Source organism: Xyrauchen texanus, chromosome 35, assembly GCF_025860055.1.
Source record: "Xyrauchen texanus isolate HMW12.3.18 chromosome 35, RBS_HiC_50CHRs, whole genome shotgun sequence".
NCBI classification, from domain to species: Eukaryota; Metazoa; Chordata; class Actinopteri; order Cypriniformes; family Catostomidae; genus Xyrauchen; species Xyrauchen texanus.
This window is the reverse complement of record NC_068310.1, coordinates 4455020-4475958: the sequence shown is the minus strand read 5'-3', so window position 1 is coordinate 4475958 and position 20939 is coordinate 4455020. Positions and strand designations below refer to the sequence as shown.

Sequence of the window (20939 nt, the reverse complement as noted above, 5' to 3'; positions counted from 1 at the left end):
AGCCGCCCACTCCCATGACGCTATCGAGTCAATCGCTCTACACTCTCAAATGTTAGCATTGCATATATCGTTTCGAATCGGTTCGTTCAAAACATTCGAAAGAACCGGTTCAACAAAGCAATTAATTCGCGATTCGGATATCACCAGTCTGAACGCGACCAAAACACTACTTTAAAAGACAACACTGATGTAAGGTGGAGATATGTCTGCCCTCATTCGTTTGTTTTGAATGCCTTCTTGTCGTAATGTCCTCCATGGTTCAGTCAGGTAAGGCTGCAATAATACTGTAATCGCTCGTGCGTGTGATTTGTGTGACTGTTGTGAGATCAGCTGAGTTATCGCTCCTCCCATCCGCTTCAGTGTTGCAGTGTCACTGGAGTTCAAGAACACGGAACACGAACAGCAGACATGGCAATGCTCAAAGAAAGCCATCAAACAGATTCAAGCGAGGCTGGAGAGGGGCAGTTTGTGTGTCCCGTGTGTCTGGAGATATTTAACCGTCCGATGACCACACAGTGCGGACATACGTGAGTATCTTTCTGATCTGGTGACTTCTAGCAGTAACTCCTCCATTGACATGCTGATTAGTGTAACAGATATCACGCTTGCATGTCATGTCATTAAATCTTACTATGTTTGTGTCGAATAATGTTTCAGAATTATTGAAATAAATATGTTGCTCTCAGATGTTATTATCGTGTAGAAAACTTTGCAGTGTGGACTCTTGGGAAATGTAGTGCACAGTTAGTATGCTGTGCTCAAACAATCTTACATCCACTATTCTTTATAGCTTGTGATATAAGGATAGTTGATGCATAATGTGTCAGTGTACTTTTTAAATCAACAGTGTACCAGATTTGAGGTTTAAATTGATATGGATGTGTAACTGAAAGCGTCAATCTCAGGTCCTAAACTGGTCACCAGTTCTTTTCATTTCAAGTTGTTTACTATTTTAATAACCTTTCCCATCTCTACTTCACTTTAAATTATCCTGCTGTGTGACAAAATACATTTTGAAGTACAAATAGTCCATGTTGCATCTAAATTAATTATGATAATAATAATAATAATAATAATAATAACAATAACAATAAAATAATTAATTAAATGCTTTTAAAAAAAAATAGTTTTGAGATTTGCAGGAGCAGCAGGACATATCACATTTCCAAAAGTTTCTACAAGGCTACCCATACACACACACACACACATTGATAAGGTTATAGCCACATAGGAAGCAGAACGATCATTTTGACAAACAGCGATATGATTTAATTTTGCTGCTCTCTAAGCGTGTACCGCTAGAGGGTGCCACATGCTCACAACACTGTGACATCATTATTTCAAACTGAGCATTTTGCTTGTGTTTTCAACTACACTGAAATGTTTCTGATATCTGGACACTGTCTGCAGATGTTTATGGTTATACATACAAATTGATTGATATACTAAAAATGCTTTCTAGATTATTCTAGACCATTGTAGATATTGATTTCTCGACAACTTTCTTGATGGACTTGATTTAGATAGAAATAATACCTAAATTGGCTTTGAGGTATTTTGTAGTTTTCTTATTTTATACTATTATTTCTGAAGATCAGTGTTATTTTAACTGAATTGGATTTGAATTCATTTTACGCTGTTGACAACATTCTGTTACACACCTTTGTTTTCTATAATAAAAAAACCTAGATTTTTCTAACCAGGTTGCATTCTAATAAGGAACATGTTATTTGAATCGTGTTGAATAACTTTTTTGAAAAATACCTTAAATGTAGGAAAATCTAATTGAGAACCATAAATTGTCCTTAAGTTTGGAAAAAAAAAAACAAATAGAGATTTTTTTTTTTTGCCATATTTCCCAGCCCTACTTTTACTAGAAGTGTGTTGTTCTTGTTTCCTGCGAATGTTTCCGGGGAGGAGACTGTTTCGTAGCTCTCAATATTACGCTGTTTGATTTGAATTACATTATAATGTGTTTATGTATCTTACAATATGGTATTGTGTATTGAGCATTGTATTGTACAATAGGATACTTTATAGGGCTGGGATAAACGATTATTTTTTAAACGATTAATCTAGCGATTAATTTTCCGTTGCATCGATTAATCTAACGATTAATTTTTTCAGTCCGATTCGATTTCGATTATCTCCCCATTAATTGACTAATAGCAATTTATACATGTTGATTTACATATCTGCATGAAAACATGAATTCTTTAACATTGCAATATATGTTTATTGCTCTTAAAATTCCAAATTAAAAGATTATACAAGTGTGAATTTAATGCATTCTTAGTCAGAGGTAACATTCAATAAAACCTTGAAGCCTTGAAAACACATAGGCCTAGCTTACTGAAAAAAGTGCATCTTTTAATTCTTCATTCACATAAAAATAACGACAACATAGTAATACACTCTGCCACTCACCTTTTTCATAAACTCAAAATTCAAAAATAAAATTCAAGTAAAAGTGTACAAGAGCAAAATAATGCATTCTGATGTCTAGCATTAAATAAAAAAATAAAAAGGTCACCCAGCCACCCTTTCTTAGAGCTATTGAAAGAATACAGTAACTATTGTAAACTTGGGGATTTAATCTAATACAGAAAGTGCTTTTCCAACAAAAAATAAATAATAAAAATAGCTTACTGAAAAAAAGCATCTTCACTCACATGCAAATAACAACTTACACTCTGACACTTTCCTTTCACCTTAAGAATACTGTGTGTGTGCGCGTGTGTGCCGGGTGGCGCCTCTTAAGGTGCTGGTGCATTGCCGTGGTGCTAGAATGGAAGGCCATCTCCATTTTGCGACATATCACGGAATTGTTTCCTTTTAAATTAAAGAATTCCCATACTTTAGAGGAACGAGTGCGTGCCGCCTTGCACTTCTGATAGTCTGAGGAGCCACTCATGTTGCTACTACTCTCCGGCGCCGCCATCTTTGTTTTGGGTCTGATGAATCGACGCGCATATTTTGCGTCAACGTATTTTTTGCGTCGACGTCATTGACACGTTGTCCCAGCCCTAATACGATATGATATTTGTTTACACCCCTAGTTGGGATATAATTATGCCTTTAGAAAGGTAACCGTGTTGACCATTTTCAGTTTAATTTGACATTATGAGCCATGTCCTCAAGTAGGGATGGTCTGAACCGTTACCTGCATCAGGATCGCTCCGATACTGACGTTTTTAAACGTGGCTCAGTTGGTAGAGCGGGTCGGCTACTAATCGCAGGGTTGGTGGTTCGAATCCAGCCCCACATGCCGAAGTGTCCTTGGGCAAGACACTGAACCCCAAGTTGCTCCCAATGGCAGGCTAGCGCCTTGCATGTAGGTTTATGAATGTGTGTGTGAATGGGTGAATAAGTCACAGTGTAACGCGCTTTGAATACCGTAAAGGTTAAAAAGGTGCTATATAATTGCAGACCATTTACCATTTCATGCATTTTATTCAAAACCACTTGAAGACGTGCAATAGCTCTGTGAATCACAAAAGGCTGTGTTTTATAAGTAAATATATATAATGCACGTGCAGCTAAACACACACTCGCAATGTTTAGCCTTCACGTGGTGTACAATGTTTGAGCGCTACTCACGAATAACATCTCAGATGTAGATGCTCAATAGTACGGTTCACTTATAATATGCATTTAGAACAGCACCGGAGCTGCATTTTTACCAGAATTTGAATAAGAAGCTAACTGTGACCTTGCCTACAAACAGACACATACAAGACTTCCTGGAGAGTTCAGAATGTCAAAATAAAAGCATCAGGGTTTAAAAGTTAAAGGTGCACGATTGAGATTTTTCATTATTATTATTATGGGCTCCAAAAAATAGCTGTGTGAATGAAAAGCGGACTGATATCTTCCAACTAAATTGAACAAAAAAGAGATCTGATTCCTTTGAGTCAGGAGACAGCGAAGGTTCATGGTCAGTCATTTAATTTTGAGCTTCACACACACACACACAATCAACGGTAACTGTCGGAACAAAATGAGCAATAAACAAAGGAAAGCACTCGTGGCTGTTTGTGCTTGTAGGTCACTCTCTCGTCTCTCTGACAGATGAATCAGTTTGCAAAATTAAGGGGAGAGAGAAATCAGGTGCATGCAAAAGCAGCCCACGACACAGTGCAGTCTTTACCTTAAGGAAGACCTGTTGGCATGACTCTGTCCACTGGACAAGATCAGTAGCCCCCTATTTAGTAAGGTCAGTCAGCAGGCTGGTGACATCAGAGTAGCTAGGCACCTCCTTTTTGGTCTTGGGCACCGGGCAGGCTGCTATCGCTGTGGTTTTGTTAACCTGTGGAGGCACCTGGCTGTGACCCAAGTGGAACCCCAGATACCTAACTTCCACCCGCCCAATTGCACATTTCTTTGGGAGCCATACCATCCGTTGACAGAGTGAGGAAACGGCCTCCCATCATCACCACCCGCTCCTCGAGGAACCGAGTTGGAGTTAAAGGACGGATGAGGACACATTCTACCTGCATCCTCACGCGATCCAAGTAAGAAGTTAACGTCTGGGCAGAGGTAGAATTGGGGCTTGGCGATATGGCCAAAATTGTTATCACGATAATCTTTTTCATATTGTTCGATATCGATATTTATCACGATATAAATTTACACATTGCACTTTTTTTATTTCAAAGTTGACGGAAGAAAAGAAGAAAAAATTAATTTTAAACAGTCAAAATAGTCTCTACTGCACAGGGGGTCCAGAGACGGCCAGAGCAGTGGGGTGTGCGGGATATTTTACCAGTTTGACCATCTTTTACCGTTTATCAATTGAAAATGAATGCTAAAAGATCATCTGTTTGTTCTGAAGCATAGTGACAGCAGTCCAGTATTTATTGGAATATTTTTACATTAAAATGAAATATTTTTTATATATCTTTTGATTGAGATACCCAAGTATGGGGCATAGAAGCCCTTGTGACTGTGCAATGATGCTAAATGTGGGTTCAGGTGTGTCCCAAGAGAAAATTTAAAGAAATAAAAAAACATTTAATGTGAAAGACTAGTCTACCAACTAGTAATTTTAGTCTTTTCTTACCCATTCCAGACATCTAATTAATTTTCACAAAATTAGAACAGAAATCAATTTGTTTATTATTAATGGTTAACTCATGCATCGCTTCATGTCTACACACATGCAGGGAAAAGAGACAATGCGTGTGGAGCTGGACAGGGCATAAACAATGCATGTTTGGTGCTAGAGAACAATATTCAAGATTACTACACCGAAAGATCAGAGCTGTTGTCCACATCACTGTTGTTCTGTCGCGCTCTTCACTAGAGACGTTGAGAGAGTTGTCATTAAGTCTTGCGGTGTGGATGGAATCAATCCGGTGTACGACGTAACCTAATTGTTAGCAAGAGAGCTAGCATTAGCAAGTTCATCCAGTCTGACCCGACGTTACCACTGGCGCGTTGTGAGTGAAGCTGAGAGCGTTTTCAATTCATTTCTATGAAAGCCGAGCGTCATGCTCGCAAGGTGGATCGTAGGATTGGCAGCGGTGCGAAGCAAGCTCTCTCCTAGCGCTGTGAGCGCCTTTGAGCAGATTTCATCCGCCCCAGTGGAAACGCAGCCTGAGAAAGCCGAACTGCTTGTGTTTTAGCGACACACATTTAATATAGAAAATTCCTCAAAAGCTTATTGTGGATTTTCTTTATAGTGATGTATATCGATATCGTTTTATCGCCCAGCCCTAGATAGAATGATATAGTGTGTTATTTGTGTTTATCAATGTTATTTCTTGTACAGTTTACGAAATGCAGAGTCCGCTCGTTGTTGCTAATAATACTCAAGGTATTAATGTAACATACTGCTAATACAAATTAGATTTGCTGTTTTGTAATCCAACCAAATTGGAATTGTGTATTTACGCCTTTTGCGGCTGAGACCGGAACACAGATTTTATCCATTAAAGGATCAAAGGCGATTACGAGCCGTTCACCGCATCTCTGAGTGATAAACTAACAGCTACCTTCTATCCCACGATCGCGAAACCGGCTTTGATGTCGCCACTTTATAATACTAATTGCACATACACGAGCGACCCCTCACAAACATTTGGCTAGTAGATAACTTGGTGATAAAGCTCAGCTTTGTCCCCAAGTTATCGTAGAAGCGGAGACACGCGGTAAACGGGCAGACGTCATTAACCGGCTTCTTCCGCCCACATTCGTGGCCATATTCTCTGGCAGGAAACTTGACATACTCTCCATGATGTCATGTCAACCATTTTGTGCATATCACTCCTTTCTCACACACACACACACACACACACACACACACACCTTCCTCATGTGTTATAGGCTTATTTTGGTTACCATATCTAATCATGTCACTGTTTAGTTTGTAGTTGTAAGTCAGAAGTGTATTGACAGCATTGTATTATTATTAATTTATATTACTGCATCAATAAACTTTGTTATATTTCAAAGAGAAGTGTTTTGGTTTGTTTTGCATACACCTGTGTCAAAGGCTGGCAGGGGATGCCAGTGCTCTGATTCGTTTTCATTTTGAATGTTCATGTTCTATGGACATCGATTTTCCTAAGGGAACTATCTAAAATTTAGACTGTTATACTGTCTGGTTATTAGTCCCTGATTCCAGGGTGTTGCCCTGGTGATATTAATCCTTATTAATGTTCTATTGATTTTGATAATTGGCAATTATCTTTGATGATTGGTGAATTTGAAGGATCAATAAGCTATTGTTAATTCTAATCAATGTTCCATTAATTTTAATGATTATCTTTGATAATCATTAATATTCTAATAAATTTTATAATTGATGTTTGTCTTTGATGATTGTTGATTTAAAGGATTAAAAAGCTAACATTGGTTCTAATTGGTGTTCTATTGATTTTAATAATTTATAATTATCTATGATAATTGTTAATTATTGCTAATAACCAAACTCACTCCTAAATGTAGAGCCCTACAATCCAGTTCGAAGTCTTTTCGTGACCTAAGTGGCCTGCCATTGGGATATAGTGAGCCACCTGGAAGAGTGTTTCCCGACGGCGGTTTGGTACTAAAGCTGAGTTGTATTCTCTTTGGTTTGAGTGTCCTGAGTCACTCGATACAACTGCTCCTTGATAATAGATAAGTATGGGTATGTGAGCACAACATTAGGCTGGAGCTGTTGACCATCAATTACTTTCGTTTGGTCAAAGGCGTGCTTGAGGGATTCGTCACGCGACTGCTCCATAGGGATATCCCCCTCAGGGAAGCCCCCGAAAACAGGAATTTCCTCATCTGATGTGGAGCCAACGTTGATGGTCCTGGCACCGCCTCTCCAGCCATCGTCACCAGTCACACACCGTGACACTACTATGCAGGACCAATCCACACACATTACCCCCAATAGATTTTTAAAGCCTGGCCAATTGGTTCCCAAAATTTGTGGATTGGTGAGGCAGGAATTAACCGCAGCCTCGACTCTTATGAATCGTATATCAGTGGTAACCACTGGATACTTGTGAATGTCACCATGCACACACCTCACCTTCACCTGTTTATTCTTATCCAATGCCCCACCTTGCACCAAACGTTGGTGGATCGAGGTTTGAGAACAACCTGTATCCACCAAAGCTTGATGTGTATCCCCCTTTTATTCTTACCATTATCCAATATGCCCCTGCCCGATCGGGGGCAGCCTGTGGAGTGTCTGGGATCCGGACCAGTGTCCCCACCTCCATCACTGGACACTGCTCCTGACTATGTCCGGTTTCCCCGCAGCTTCAACAGACTGGCCCCGGTCTTCCTTCCGCATTCATGGGGCGGTCTCGCCAACCTTGGGGGGGTATAGCGGATGGAGGCGGGGGGAGTAGGAGGGAAAGATGAAAGGAAGGATGTTGGGGTTTAGGCGGGTCTCCTCCTCACCTCAGAGGAGCCGGGACTGGGCAGGGCTGAGGGGGACATGAGACACGGGGTGGAGAGAGAAAAGAGGGAGAATACACTGCTTCGCTGCCTCCTGGAAATGCCACCATGTAGTCCTCTGCCAACTGAACAACCTCCTCCAACGATGCTGGGTGGTGGCACTGGAAGTTGGGAGACGAACTGTTCCAGCACCACCAGATCAACGACTTCCACGACGCCTTGTGTTCCCCCCACCAGCAACCATTTCCATCAGGCATCACGGAGCTGCTGCGCAAAAGCAAACGGGTAGCTCAGAGACCAGAAATGCTGCCGAGTCTGCTCCGGGGTCCGACCGACCCGTTGCTGGATGGCCTTCAGGTGGCTGTAATCAAGGAGGCTGGTGGCAGGAAGTTGCTGCATCGCTAGCTGCGCCTCCCCAGAGAGTAGGGGCAACAGGTGGGCCACCCACTGAGCGGGAGACCACCTCCAAACCTCTGCGGTTTTCTTGAACAGGTCGAGGAATGCTTCCGGATCATCGTTTGAACCTATCTTCATTAGAGCCTCCGGTGGGGTAGGCTCCAGGGAGGTCGCAGCACCAGCCCCCTCCCTGACGATCAGGCTCTGGAGCACCTGCCGGTCCTCCGCTTGTGCCTGGAGCAAGAGTTGGAAGCTGCTCCAAATGTACCTCCATGAGGGCCTGGTGCTGGTTTTACTGGATGCTAGTGAGGGTCTTGAGGACTTCACCCAGCAGTGAGGACTCCATAAAGGTGTTCTCCTATAAAGCCGGGTTCTCTGCACGCAAAAACAGTTCGACCACTGTAGTCCAGTTCATGAGAAAATTAATTGTTTGTTCTGACTGTACTGTTGGTGTATCCTTGCTTTCTTTGTGTTGCTTGGTTCTTGGCTCTTGGTTGAAAGTTCGCTACGTCTATGTTTTGGACCTCTGTAAGATTGTCTGTATGAATGATAAGGTTGGCTTTGAAGCGAGGCATTCTCATGGACCATAAAGAGTGAGAGGCTTCCTCGGGACTTTGAGTCCAGAGCTTCCTTGGACCTCACATGGCATGGATCTGGTTCCGATGAGATCCAGAGAAGACCACGAGGGACGAGTCAGAGCGAAGTCTGTGCAGTCAGTGGAGCAGGAGAGACAAGTAGAGAGGGAAGATGAAAAGAGAAGAGACTGGCAGCATTCCCAAAGATGTCCTGCGCCATCAGACGTGACTTTTCAGAGTCACATGGTCTTTTCTGACAGTTGATTTATGGTCCTTTGTTTCATATTCTTTTACAAAATTCCTGCTCAAAATAGTGCATATTTAATCATTAACTTTTATATCTTGAGAATAGTACAAGAGACATGATATTCGTTGTCATCAGCTTCCTACATGTAACCAAGTGAGCATTTGCATACTAAACATGACATTCTTTCATTTAATATTGTTCGTGTAGGTAACAAAACATGAAAATTCCTTGATTATACAACATGGATAAAACATTGTACACATTTTAAAGAGGTACATCAGGCAATAATCATTAATTTGTTATACAAGTTACCCCAGTTCAAACAATTGTCAGAATTACCTAGCAAGCCTAGGTATTGTATAAATCGTGGATTTAAATGCATTCTGTACATTTTACAAGGTTAAATCGGTAAAGTACTGTGACTTTGTGTAGAATGTTCCTGGATTAAGATGAAATGTGTTCGTATACGAGTCTTGCAAATCTGATGGTCTTTTGGAAAACTTTCAAAGAGAAGTCCGCTTTAACTCTGTGTGGAAGTTTAGAAGGTCGTAATGAGGGGCCTTTCTGAGCAATGTTGATGCCTGGGCCATTTAATTTATGATGGTGAAGAATTCCAGGATTGCAAAGGTTGGGTTTGTCCTAGATTCAAATCATGTAGTTTCAATTCTTCTACATGTATAATACTACACAATGTCATAATATCTTTTTATTTTTTTATTATTTTTTTTATTTTGCAAGTACAAAGAAAAACAGAGACAAACAACCTGGACCCTGGTTTTCCATCCAAGTCCATCCAAGTATTAACCAATACTAAACAATATCCTCTATGAAATAGGGGAGAGAAAAAAAAAAAAGAAAAAGAAAAAAATGTCATAATATCAACAAAATGTCAAACAGAGTAAATTTGTAAAAATTGCTTGTATCTGTTGAGGCTGCAGCCATATTAGTTTTTTTTTACTTCTATGAAGACACAAATGCTATTTACTTGTTGGAATTACAGTAATTCTGACATAATGTGAACACACTATAAGTATCATAACTGTCAATTTGTTCAAATAACAATGTGTATTTTAAAAGATATTTTCAACTGTTGTACTGCATTCATTTTTATTAAATATATATGGCTCAACAGGGCTGTGAAAACAGAAATATTGTGGGAACACTGGGGTAAGGTCAAAAAAATAAATAAATAGTGGATTTTATTTGTTTTTTAAAGTCTATAAATATAAATGTCTATAATAATACCTACTAACAGTTGGCTTAAACTATTCATTGTAAAAGTAATTTTTACACATTGTGTGTCAAGCAGAATCAACCATACAACATTAAGACCCGGTGCTCTTGATCTCGGAAAACCTTTTATGCTGACAAAATTAAAATGCCTCCCTCTCTTCTGGTCAGATTCTGCCATAGTTGCCTTCAGGAATGCTTGCGACCTCAGAAACCAGTGTGTGCAGTCTGCAGGTCTGATGTGCTTGAGTGGACTAAAGCAGATCATTTGGAGAACTTGATTGACAAATCCACTGGAAAATGCAGAGGCTGTGGAAATAATGTGAGTGGCATGATATGTAACTAATGTTTTATACTGTTGATAGCCCTCCTAACTGAAAAAAACATATTCATCCACTACCCTTTGGCAGTTTGCTTTGTCCCAGATGAGGCATCACACAGGGACCTGCTCCAAGTATCAAGACTATTTCAAGGAGGGTATGAAGTCCATTTCCCAGAAGCAACCTTCTATTATCAGGTGATGTAACTGTACACATCCAGTTCAGCTGCCCTAGAAAGCATCACTCTTTAAAATATCTAAATGTCTTTGTACACTGTAAACCCTAATGTTGTCATTACTGGAAACATCATGTTGTCTTAATTAAGTATAGCTTGAAATGTCAAGTTTTGGGCTCATTTTTTTTTAAATCCATAGACTTCAAACTAATTGAGTACAAAATTTAGGCTGTGGGGAATACCCATAATGCCTTGCACTTGAATTATTTAACTATGTTTCCTTGGTCAAAGGGAACATAGTGTGGGATTTAAATAGTTGTTATTAAGAATTCATAGAGGTTCAGCTGTGTCCACTTTGATCAAGTTTGACCCTGTTCACTATCTCATTTCTGCTTGTGCATGTGTAACTGAAGTGCAGGTTTATTCTGTGGACAATGAAGTGTGTTTAATAATTGACCTAGAATCGGTTATAATCTTCATTATTAAGCTGTTTTATTAATTAAAATTAATTAATTAAATGTATTAAGTAAAAACAACAACATTTAAATTGCAATTCTGAGTTAATTCTACTTGCCTCTAGTTACTTTAACTTAAATAGTCAAGTTCTTTCTAAATGAACACTAAGTTAACTTAATTTGACAGATTTGGAGACACCATTACTCAATTCAGTTGAGGGTATGAGTTGAATCAATTGAGTAGTGTCAACTTAATAAGGTTTTCAGTGCATTGGACAACACGATATCTAAGCAAATGCATCTGCAAACAAATGATGCTAGATGTTTCTTAGTTATTTTGTAATTACTTCTAACTGACTATTCCAAAGGTGATTTTAAGTAAATGTATGATGGCAGTTCAGGTATTGTTCATTACATTAACAAAGGGCATGTTCCAACATTTGAAAAACACAAAGAGTCCTAAGACTTGTTGTCATAATTGTCAAGAGTATTTTGATTGTTTTATCATTTAAACCAACCAAAGGTCTTTTTGTGAAATGTTTTGCTTTTAAACTGCGTTTGTGCTATCTTTCTTTTAAATGAAATGTCACTATGTTTGTGTCTTCAGTGTTCAAATACTTTTTCGGGCACTGTATAACCATTGCCTCTAACCACATTAAACCTAAAATAGCAGGGATTAGATCATAGATTTTCAATTGTTTCTTGTTGCTTCTGTTCTTTTAGTTCAGTGCCGAACCGCTACACATTCACCTGTCCCTTCTGTAACCAGAAGAACTTCGACCAGGACGGTCTAGTGGAACACTGTACCTCCAAACATGCACACGACCCCTGTTTAGTGGTGAGGACTTCCTTACGTTCAGCAATAAACTGGACTGAACAATGACTGTAAAGCACTGCAAGTCTTTGTGTATATTGAAGGGATAGTTCACCCAAAATGATCTGATTTTGGTTGTACATTTAAAAAATGTTCCAGGTTAAGCTCAGCCAACAGCATTTGTGGCATAATTGATTTTCACCAGAAATCATTTCAACTTGTCTCTCGAGGTTTACTTGTCAAGTCTGTTTGAAGTCTCACTTTTGCTTTCCCAGTTACAGTTTTACCACATTAAATGCATGCAATCATCATTTGAAGTCTATTTGTGATTAGGGCTGGGATAAACGATTATTTTTTAAACGATTAATCTAGCGATTTATTTTTTCGATGCATCGATTAATCTAACGATTCATTTTTTCAGTTCGATTCGATTAATCGACTTGTGACAACACCGGTAATACCGGTTTCATCGGGGGTGGGGGTGTATAAAATGTAAAAAAAAAAACATTTGCCGGGAGTTTGATTGACTGGCGATCTGATCAATCAATCATAATACGCCATTTCTGTCCGACAAAGTAGTCAGGAGAGAGAAGATTAACGTCGGTGGATTTGAATTTGAATAATGGATTGTAGGCTACTGTACTGACATCTTTCCGCGGTTAAAACAACAGTCCTTCTGATGTAGGCTACATTCATGTTTAGCCGATTTGATGCTATAAATTAACCAAGGAAAAGATGATCGGTTCACGAGCAGCTTTAACTGAGGCAATCTGTCACGACACATTAAAGAGCCACAAAATAGTAGGCCTATTTATGGTTTAATTTTCTTTGAATGACCAAATTTGAAACTTGAGACTTTATTAAATGTTACCTGCTTGGTCCTGTCAGTCAGCGCGTTGTCAGTGTCCTCTATGTATTTTTCACGACATTCATAGCTATAAGCGCATTATTAATAGCTATAAGCGAAAACTTTAGGTGTCGACAACGTATTATAGCCTACTCCAACATCGAGTGCAAAGTGGGGAGTTGAAAAAAAACTTACGGTGCTCTGTCATCTGCAGCTGCTCCCGGGTGCTGGTGCATTGCCGTGGTGCTAGAATGGAAGGCCATCTCCATTTTGCAAAGACGACATATCACGGAATTGTTTCCTTTTAAATTAAAGAATTCCCATACTTTAGAGGAACGAGTGCGCCTTGCACTTCTGATAGTCTGATGAGCCACTCATGTTGCTAGTACTCGCCGGCGCCGCCATCTTTTTTTTTGGGTCCGACGAATCGACGCGCATATTTTGCGTCGACGTATTTTTTGCATCGACGTTGTCCCAGCCCTATTTGTGATTAAAGCACTGAATCCAGCAGAAACTTCAGCATTATCTCCAGATGTTGAAGCACTTATGACAGACATCACTGCTTCAGGTTTTGGATCCTCATTTGAACAAAGTTGAGCATTTCTCAACTTCATTTGGATGCTCTCAAGGAGTGGCACTAAATTCCCATTGTAATGGATTGAAAACCCTCGCCCAGCTTTGCTCACCATGCACCAATGGACACGTTGCTTAAGAGACTATCACACAAAAATCGAATAGTACAGAAGTTTTACCACATTAAAATAATTTTAACATGTATAATGTTTATGTCTTGTGGCTATACCTTTGAAATGGTGTGTATTTTAGCGTTTATGGTCTGGCCCCATTCACTTTCATTGTAAGTGCCTCACTGTAACCCAGATTATAAAAAAAATATTTTCTACGGTAATCAACATTAAGCCACAAATGCTGTTGATTGAGATTAACTTGCATTGAAGCCGGAATATTCAATTAACTCAGTGCAGTTGTGGTTTTATATTAACATCAGCACTTATTGATTAGGGAAGTAAAGGATGTATTCATTTTAAACCGTAATTGTTATTAGATTAATGTCATCATTTTTCAACAACGACAAGATGTCTGTACAATAGCCACATATTACATGACTACTTACAAAGTTAATAAATAAACATTGGTCAATTGGTTAATAGACAATGGTCAATTATACAGTTGCAGAATGCCACAACTGACCAATCAGAGTCTAGAGAGAGTTCTAGAGAGTCGCATAATAAGTGTGTTTTAAGACAGTGTATAAAGCCTTTCAGGCTGGATTGTATTGCATGTTTCTCTGAATGACTTGATTGTGGGGACCATTTCACCTCACAATATGTTCCAAGTTATAAGTTAGGTTTTAAATCATATTATATTGCAATCTCAGCGTAACGGCACCTCTCCACTCCCGCAGGTGTGTCCAATCTGTGCCTCCATGCCCTGGGGTGACCCGAATTACATGAGCGCCGACTTCTTTCAGCACCTCAAAATAAGACATGCTTTTTCTTACGATACTTTTGTTGTAAGTAGGTTGAAACATTTCCAGTTTTAAAAGAAGTTTTCCAGTGTTGAAAGAAAATGCCCACACATGAAACCTGCTAAATTGCAGTAAAATTGCTGGATTGCCTTTTTTTTGGTAAATATAACATATCTGCTATCTTGCGTAAATTTTCCAGATGTACAAAAGCGACAAGTGTTGCCATATTCCAAGAACATATTTCTTCTTGTAGACATAAAGACTGTTGTTCCAAATCAAGTCTTTTGTGACTCAAGTCCGAGTCTAATACTCATATTTCCACCTCTGCTCAGTGCAGTACCAATATTCAATGTCAAACCATCATTACTTCTAAAGGTTATTAAAATAGGTTAATTTTTGTGTGAGACAAGTACAGTTGAATTATTTATCGATGCATTAAGCCCAAAGTATACTTCTTATTTGACGCCAACGCTCAAAAGAGCGTCAAAGTATTTTTCATGCACATGCCACTGCCACTGTTCTAAAATACTGGACTAAATCTCTTCTGGAGTTTACACCCATTAAGATGTCTTTATAGTTCTTCTGACTCGAGTTATACTCTTGCAGGTATCTCCTGACCTCCTCACGCACACGTTAGCTGTGTCTTGTTTCGGGTTGCGTGCTAGGTAGGATAAATCCTTTTGAAAGGCTGCAGTATACCAAGTGTCCTCCTTTAACCAAGACGGCCTACAAAGGACAAACAGAAACGGAATGTAACATGGTTGCTATGACAGCATGCCACTCTTTAACAAGCGTGATCGCTTTGAGTGAGAAGGGGACAAAGTCCCTCTGGAAGGGAATGTATGAGGTCAATTTTAGGTGAGTTATGATAGAAAATAGATTTTACAGGTGTACTTTTAGAATAATACTTTATTTTAATTATACACTCACCTAAAGGATTATTAGGAACACCATACTAATACTGTGTTTGACCCCCTTTCGCCTTCAGAACTGCCTTAATTCTATGTGGCATTGATTCAACAAGGTGCTGAAAGCATTCTTTAGAAGTGTTGGCCCATATTGATAGGATAGCATCTTGCAGTTGATGGAGATTTGTGGGATGCACATCCAGGGCACAAAGCTCCCATTCCACCACATCCCAAAGATGCTCTATTGGGTTGAGATCTGGTGACTGTGGGGGCCATTTTAGTACAGTGAACTCATTGTCATGTTCAAGAAACCAATTTGAAATGATTCAAGCTTTGTGACACGGTGCATTATCCTGCTGGAAGTAGCCATCAGAGGATGGGTACATGGTGGCCATAAAGGGATGGACATGGTCCGAAACAATCCTCAGGTAGGCCGTGGCATTTAAACGATGCCCAATTGGCACTAAGGGGCCTAAAGTGTGCCAAGAAAACATCCCCCACACCATTACATCACCACCACCAGCCTGCACAGTGGTAACAAGGCATGATGGATCCATGTTCTCATTCTGTTTACACCAAATTCTGACTCTACCATCTGAATGTCTCAACAGAAATCGAGACTCATCAGACCAGGCAACAATATTCCAGTCTTCAACTGTCCAATTTTGGTGAGCTCTTGCAAATTGTAGCCTCTTTTTCCTATTTGTAGTGGAGATGAGTGGTACCGGTGGGGTCTTCTGCTGTTGTAGCCCATCCGCCTCAAGGTTGTGCGTGTTGTGGCTTCACAAATGCTTTGCTGCATACCTCGGTTGTAGCGAGTGGTTATTTCAGGCAAAGTTGCTCTTCTATCAGCTTGAATCAGTCGGCCCATTCTCCTCTGACCTCTAGCATCAACAAGGCATTTTCAGCCCACAGGACTGCCGCATACTGGATGTTTTTCCTTTTCACACCATTCTTTGTAAACCCTAGAAATGGTTGTGCGTGAAAATCATAGTAACTGAGCAGATTGTGAAATACTCAGACCGGCCCGTCTGGCACCAACAACCATGCCATGCTCAAAATTGCTTAAATCACCTTTCTTTCCCATTCTGACATTCAGTTTGGAGTTCAGGAGATTGTCTTGACCAGGACCACACCCCTAAATGCATTGAAGCAACTGCCATGTGATTGGTTGATTAGATAATTGCATTAATGAGAAATTGAACAGGTGTTCCTAATAATCCTTTAGGTGAGTGTATATGAGTTTGTTAGTGCCCACGACGGATACACCTCATTCATCCTCCAAATTCCTGTGAAAGAAGGTCACATTCGAAGGCTGCGTTCGAAATGTCCTACTTGCTTTTCTGAAACGAGACAGCCTTGATGACGTATGCGGCCGACAAATGCGTCCTCCACACGAGACACAGACATTGTTTCCACTTTTGTCACCTGTTATTTAGCTCTGATTACATCTTCTAGTGCTTCTCCATGACAGCAATGGCTCAACGTTGAGTGTTGACCCACTAAGTATTGCAAATAATTCCAGGTGCATTCATAGTATGCCTGGTTACAAAAATCAGGCCACGTATGTTCAGTGCTTGGGCACTCTGCTAATGGCAAAAGCTGTGTTATGTGTCCTGACCGAAGTATACTTTGGGCTTATCATTTCACATATACCCCTGTTCATCAGGTGTTAAGCTACTCCTTGCATTTCTTATTACCAAACCTTATGCATGTCTATCAGGGGTCCTTTCTGCTTTTTGAAATCCCGTTTTTATTTTCCCAGGATTACGCCACCGATGAGCAAGCCATGATCCAGGAAGCTCTGCAGCGCTCTCTCATGGATAACTGATGTGAGGGACACATGAACCTCCTGCTAAAATTAAAGGAATAGTTCACCATAAAATGAAACCCAGTAAAGAGAACCATGGAAATTCTGTTATTATTTGATCAACCTCATGTCGTTCTGAACCCATATGTTGTTGTTGTTTTTGTAGAGCAAGAAAGTAGAAACTTTCAAGAATCTTTATTGTTAAATGGCACGGCTTGCATAAATATTGTTCAGAGATTTCTCCTTTGTGCTCTCAAAAAGCAGCGTACTGGTTCGGAACAACATGAGGGTCCGAATTTTCATTTTTGGGTGAAACATTTAGCAAACACAACCAAAAATCAATGTTTATGATTAAACAAATTCAGGGCTTTTTATGCTACATTATTAAAATCAATTTATTCATATTTCATATATCATGTAGTGGACACGATGAACATTCGTTGGTTACTCTAAAACCTCTTGGCTGAATATTGCTGATTATGAATCTGCCAAACTCTGTGAAGTGTCAGTTTAATTATAACACTCTCAGCCATATATCTCATACATTCATGTATCACATATTTCCATACACATTCTGAGCAGAAAGGTGTCTGCCATTCTAATATACACTACCAAAAGTTTTGAAACACCTTTTGCCTAGAATTTGCAGACGTATGTCAAGATGTACTCTTGACATTTTCTCAACCAACTTCTTGATCTATGATCTTTTTAAACAGAACATAGAGTTCCCATCTATATTGGACACTTGTTGCCTGCTTTTCTTTATTACTTGGTCCAAGTTATCCATTTCAAAAACTGTTTAATTACATTTTAGTTTAATTTAGTTTATGAAATAAATTAATATGGTGGCACAATTATATTTTTGTCTACAAAATTAATTTCAAACATTTAAACATATGCCTTCAGATCAAAAGATTTTTAAGATCATGAGATACATGTCAGTCAAGTGTTTCAAAACTTTTGACCGGTAGTGTAGATTTATAAAGATTTATGGACCATGTTATATTTAATAATAATCAACTATATTAAACACTTATAAAGTGAGTTTATTCTGAAATTTTCATCATTTCGATTGGTCAGTTTGATCCTGAGCTAGTAAGAATACACTTTTTTTTCTTTTCTTTCTATAGGCTTGTTTAGTCTTATTTTGTGAGCAACCAATGAGCAACATACTGGAATGAGTTTGTGTTCATAACAGCAGGGGGCACAATTGTATCATTAGTCCACCTTACTGTCTGTTATCTTTCTCTTCTCAGTGCACTTATCAGTTTAGATGTAGATGCTGGCAAGTTCATACGTACTTTGCTAGGCCAAAACGTAACCAGAAAAACAGATCCTGATAGAATACTTTATTTATTAATCACCCCCAGAAATGTTCTGAAATTTCCCTTTAATGCAGCATAATTTAGCTAATAATAGGCATTTGCACTCTAATGCTCTATTTTATTTTCGTGGTGGTTTAATGTGTAAGTAGAAGGCATACTAACAGTATCATAATACTTTTGTCATAAACAATGCCTGTAGTTGGCAGACGTTTAATAAGCTGCTCTGTGTTGAACAAAGTTATTTTGGGGTTTAGAATGCCCAAAGTTTGAGGATAAACTGAGGTACGTATGTTATGAATACCATATCCGGAGCCTGTTTAATTAATGTGTTTTTGTGCTTAATGACACTGATTTATTGGCCTATATAGGTTGCTGGTGAAAATTGCTTGTGGATGCTAAATAACCCCCTTCTTAAAAAAAAAAAAAAAAAGTACTGTATTGTGTGACTGCTTTTAAGGTTAATAAGGTTGTATGCTGTATGTGAAAGGCATTTTCCCCCACCAAATCTAAGCCATTTTTAATGCATGGGCATTCAATTCAATTAGGTTACAGTGTGAATCTCTGCCTCGCCTCCGCTCTAACTCCATTACTGTTGTTCGTTTCCTCTCCCCCAGAGACTGTCAGCTCTCATGTCTGAAGGTGCTAAATCCTGATAAATTAAAGCTCTTTAATTATTTAAACACTGGACCCTGAAATCACTGTGAGTGATTTATACCGGTGTGTTCGATATGTTGGGCCAGAAACAACACCTACCTCTCAGATGGATGACTAAATGGAGAGGAGGACAAACTGCACACTACAGCGGTTACAGTATTAGAGACGGCTCTGATCGCTTGCCCAGAAACCTTATTCACCTTTTAATTAAGATGCCCGGTTCATCACTTTTAAAAAATAAAGATTTAAAAAATAGTTTTACAGCCTTATAATTCCTAAGGAGAAGGAATTTAAAAGGAATTTTCCCAGTTAGATACAAGTTAGCCTCAAGTTAGCTCAACAGCATTTGTGGCATAATTCAAGTCAATAGGATCCACAATTTTCAAACTCCAAAAAGGACATAAAGACAGGCCATATTTCTCATCCAAAGTGATCGTATTCAGAAAACTTTGATTAAACAACTGAAGTCATATTGATTACTTTTATGCTGCCTCTATTCCCCTTTTGGAGCTCGAAAGTTTTGGACCCCATTGACTTGCATTGTATGGACAAAAACACGTCATAAATGCACCCAAATATCTTTGTATCAAACAAGTTTGAGACAGCATGAGCATGTGGAAAAGGTGAGTATTATTTTTGGGTTAACTATCCCTTTAAGTTAAAAGTATTATGCAATAGGAGAACCCTTCATTCTCATGTCAAAAGAGAACCTTTATAAGGTCTGTATGATTTCATAGGGGAACTTTGCATTCACGTATTCATAGTTAATCTTTTGTAAGTTCCATATGATGCTATTCAAGTTATTGGAATATTGGAGAGTTGTCTGCCCCACCCCAGACTCTAAGCTCATGCGGGTTGCCAGAATTAGCCAATTTGGCAACCGTTTTAAAGGATTTCTGGGCTTTACACTGTTACACTGTTAATATGTATCCTCGTTTTACTACACCTCTGGTCATGGTGGTTTTTAGACGTATGGTGAGGCTTTTTAGGTCAGGTGGAATCTGTTATCTCTGATCTAGTTGGTTTGCTGGCTTCCATGGCTGCTGCACGCTGTGTTGTTTCCCAGCAAACTTGTTCAAATCTGGCAACCTGTTAGTGTCGAAATACTATTGGTGAGTGGGCAGTGTGCGGGATCACACAGGCCAAAACATAAACAGAAATTCCGGCCCAGAATGGAAATTTCAAAGTAGAATATACTTACTATAAGCATTGATATCAGAAAAGCCAGCATTTCTTTGCTATTCCTCTAGTGACATATTTATATATATATTTTCATATATATATTATACATTCACCTAAAGGATTATTAGGAACACCTGTTCAATTTCTCATTAATGCAATTATCTAATCAACCAATCACATGGCAGTTGCTTCAATGCATTTAGGGGTGTGGTCCTGGTCAAGACAATCTCCTGAACTCCAAACTGAATGTCAGAATGGGAAAGAAAGGTGATTTAAGCAATTTTGTGCATGGCATGGTTGTTGGTGCCAGACGGGCTGGTCTGAGTATTTCACAATCTGCTCAGTTACTGGGATTTTCACGCTACAACCATTTCTAGGGTTTACAAAGAATGGTGTGAAAAGGGAAAAACATCCAGTATCGCGGCAGTCCTGTGGGCGAAAATGCCTTGTTGATGCTAGAGGTCAGAGGAGAATGGGCCGACTGATTCAAGCTGATAGAAGAGCAACTTTGCCTGAAATAACCACTCGTTACAACCGAGGTATGCAGCAAAGCATTTGTGAAGCCACAACACGCACAACCTTGAGGTGGATGGGCTACAACAGCAGAAGACCCCAC

The 20939-nt window shown here is 39.3% G+C and overlaps 1 protein-coding gene across 1 annotated transcript; it reads left to right on the top strand.

The window, feature by feature from the left end:
* Nucleotides 1-360: 360 nt before the first annotated feature.
* On the top strand, nucleotides 361-19221 carry LOC127628665 (E3 ubiquitin-protein ligase RNF114-like). Its single transcript, XM_052105449.1, has 6 exons — nucleotides 361-527; nucleotides 10519-10669; nucleotides 10758-10864; nucleotides 12021-12135; nucleotides 14382-14489; nucleotides 17118-19221. The coding sequence occupies exons 1-6, from the start codon at nucleotides 409-411 to the stop codon at nucleotides 17181-17183; spliced, it is 666 nt and encodes a 221-aa protein (XP_051961409.1). The 5' UTR covers nucleotides 361-408; the 3' UTR covers nucleotides 17184-19221.
* The last annotated feature ends 1718 nt before the right edge of the window (nucleotides 19222-20939 follow it).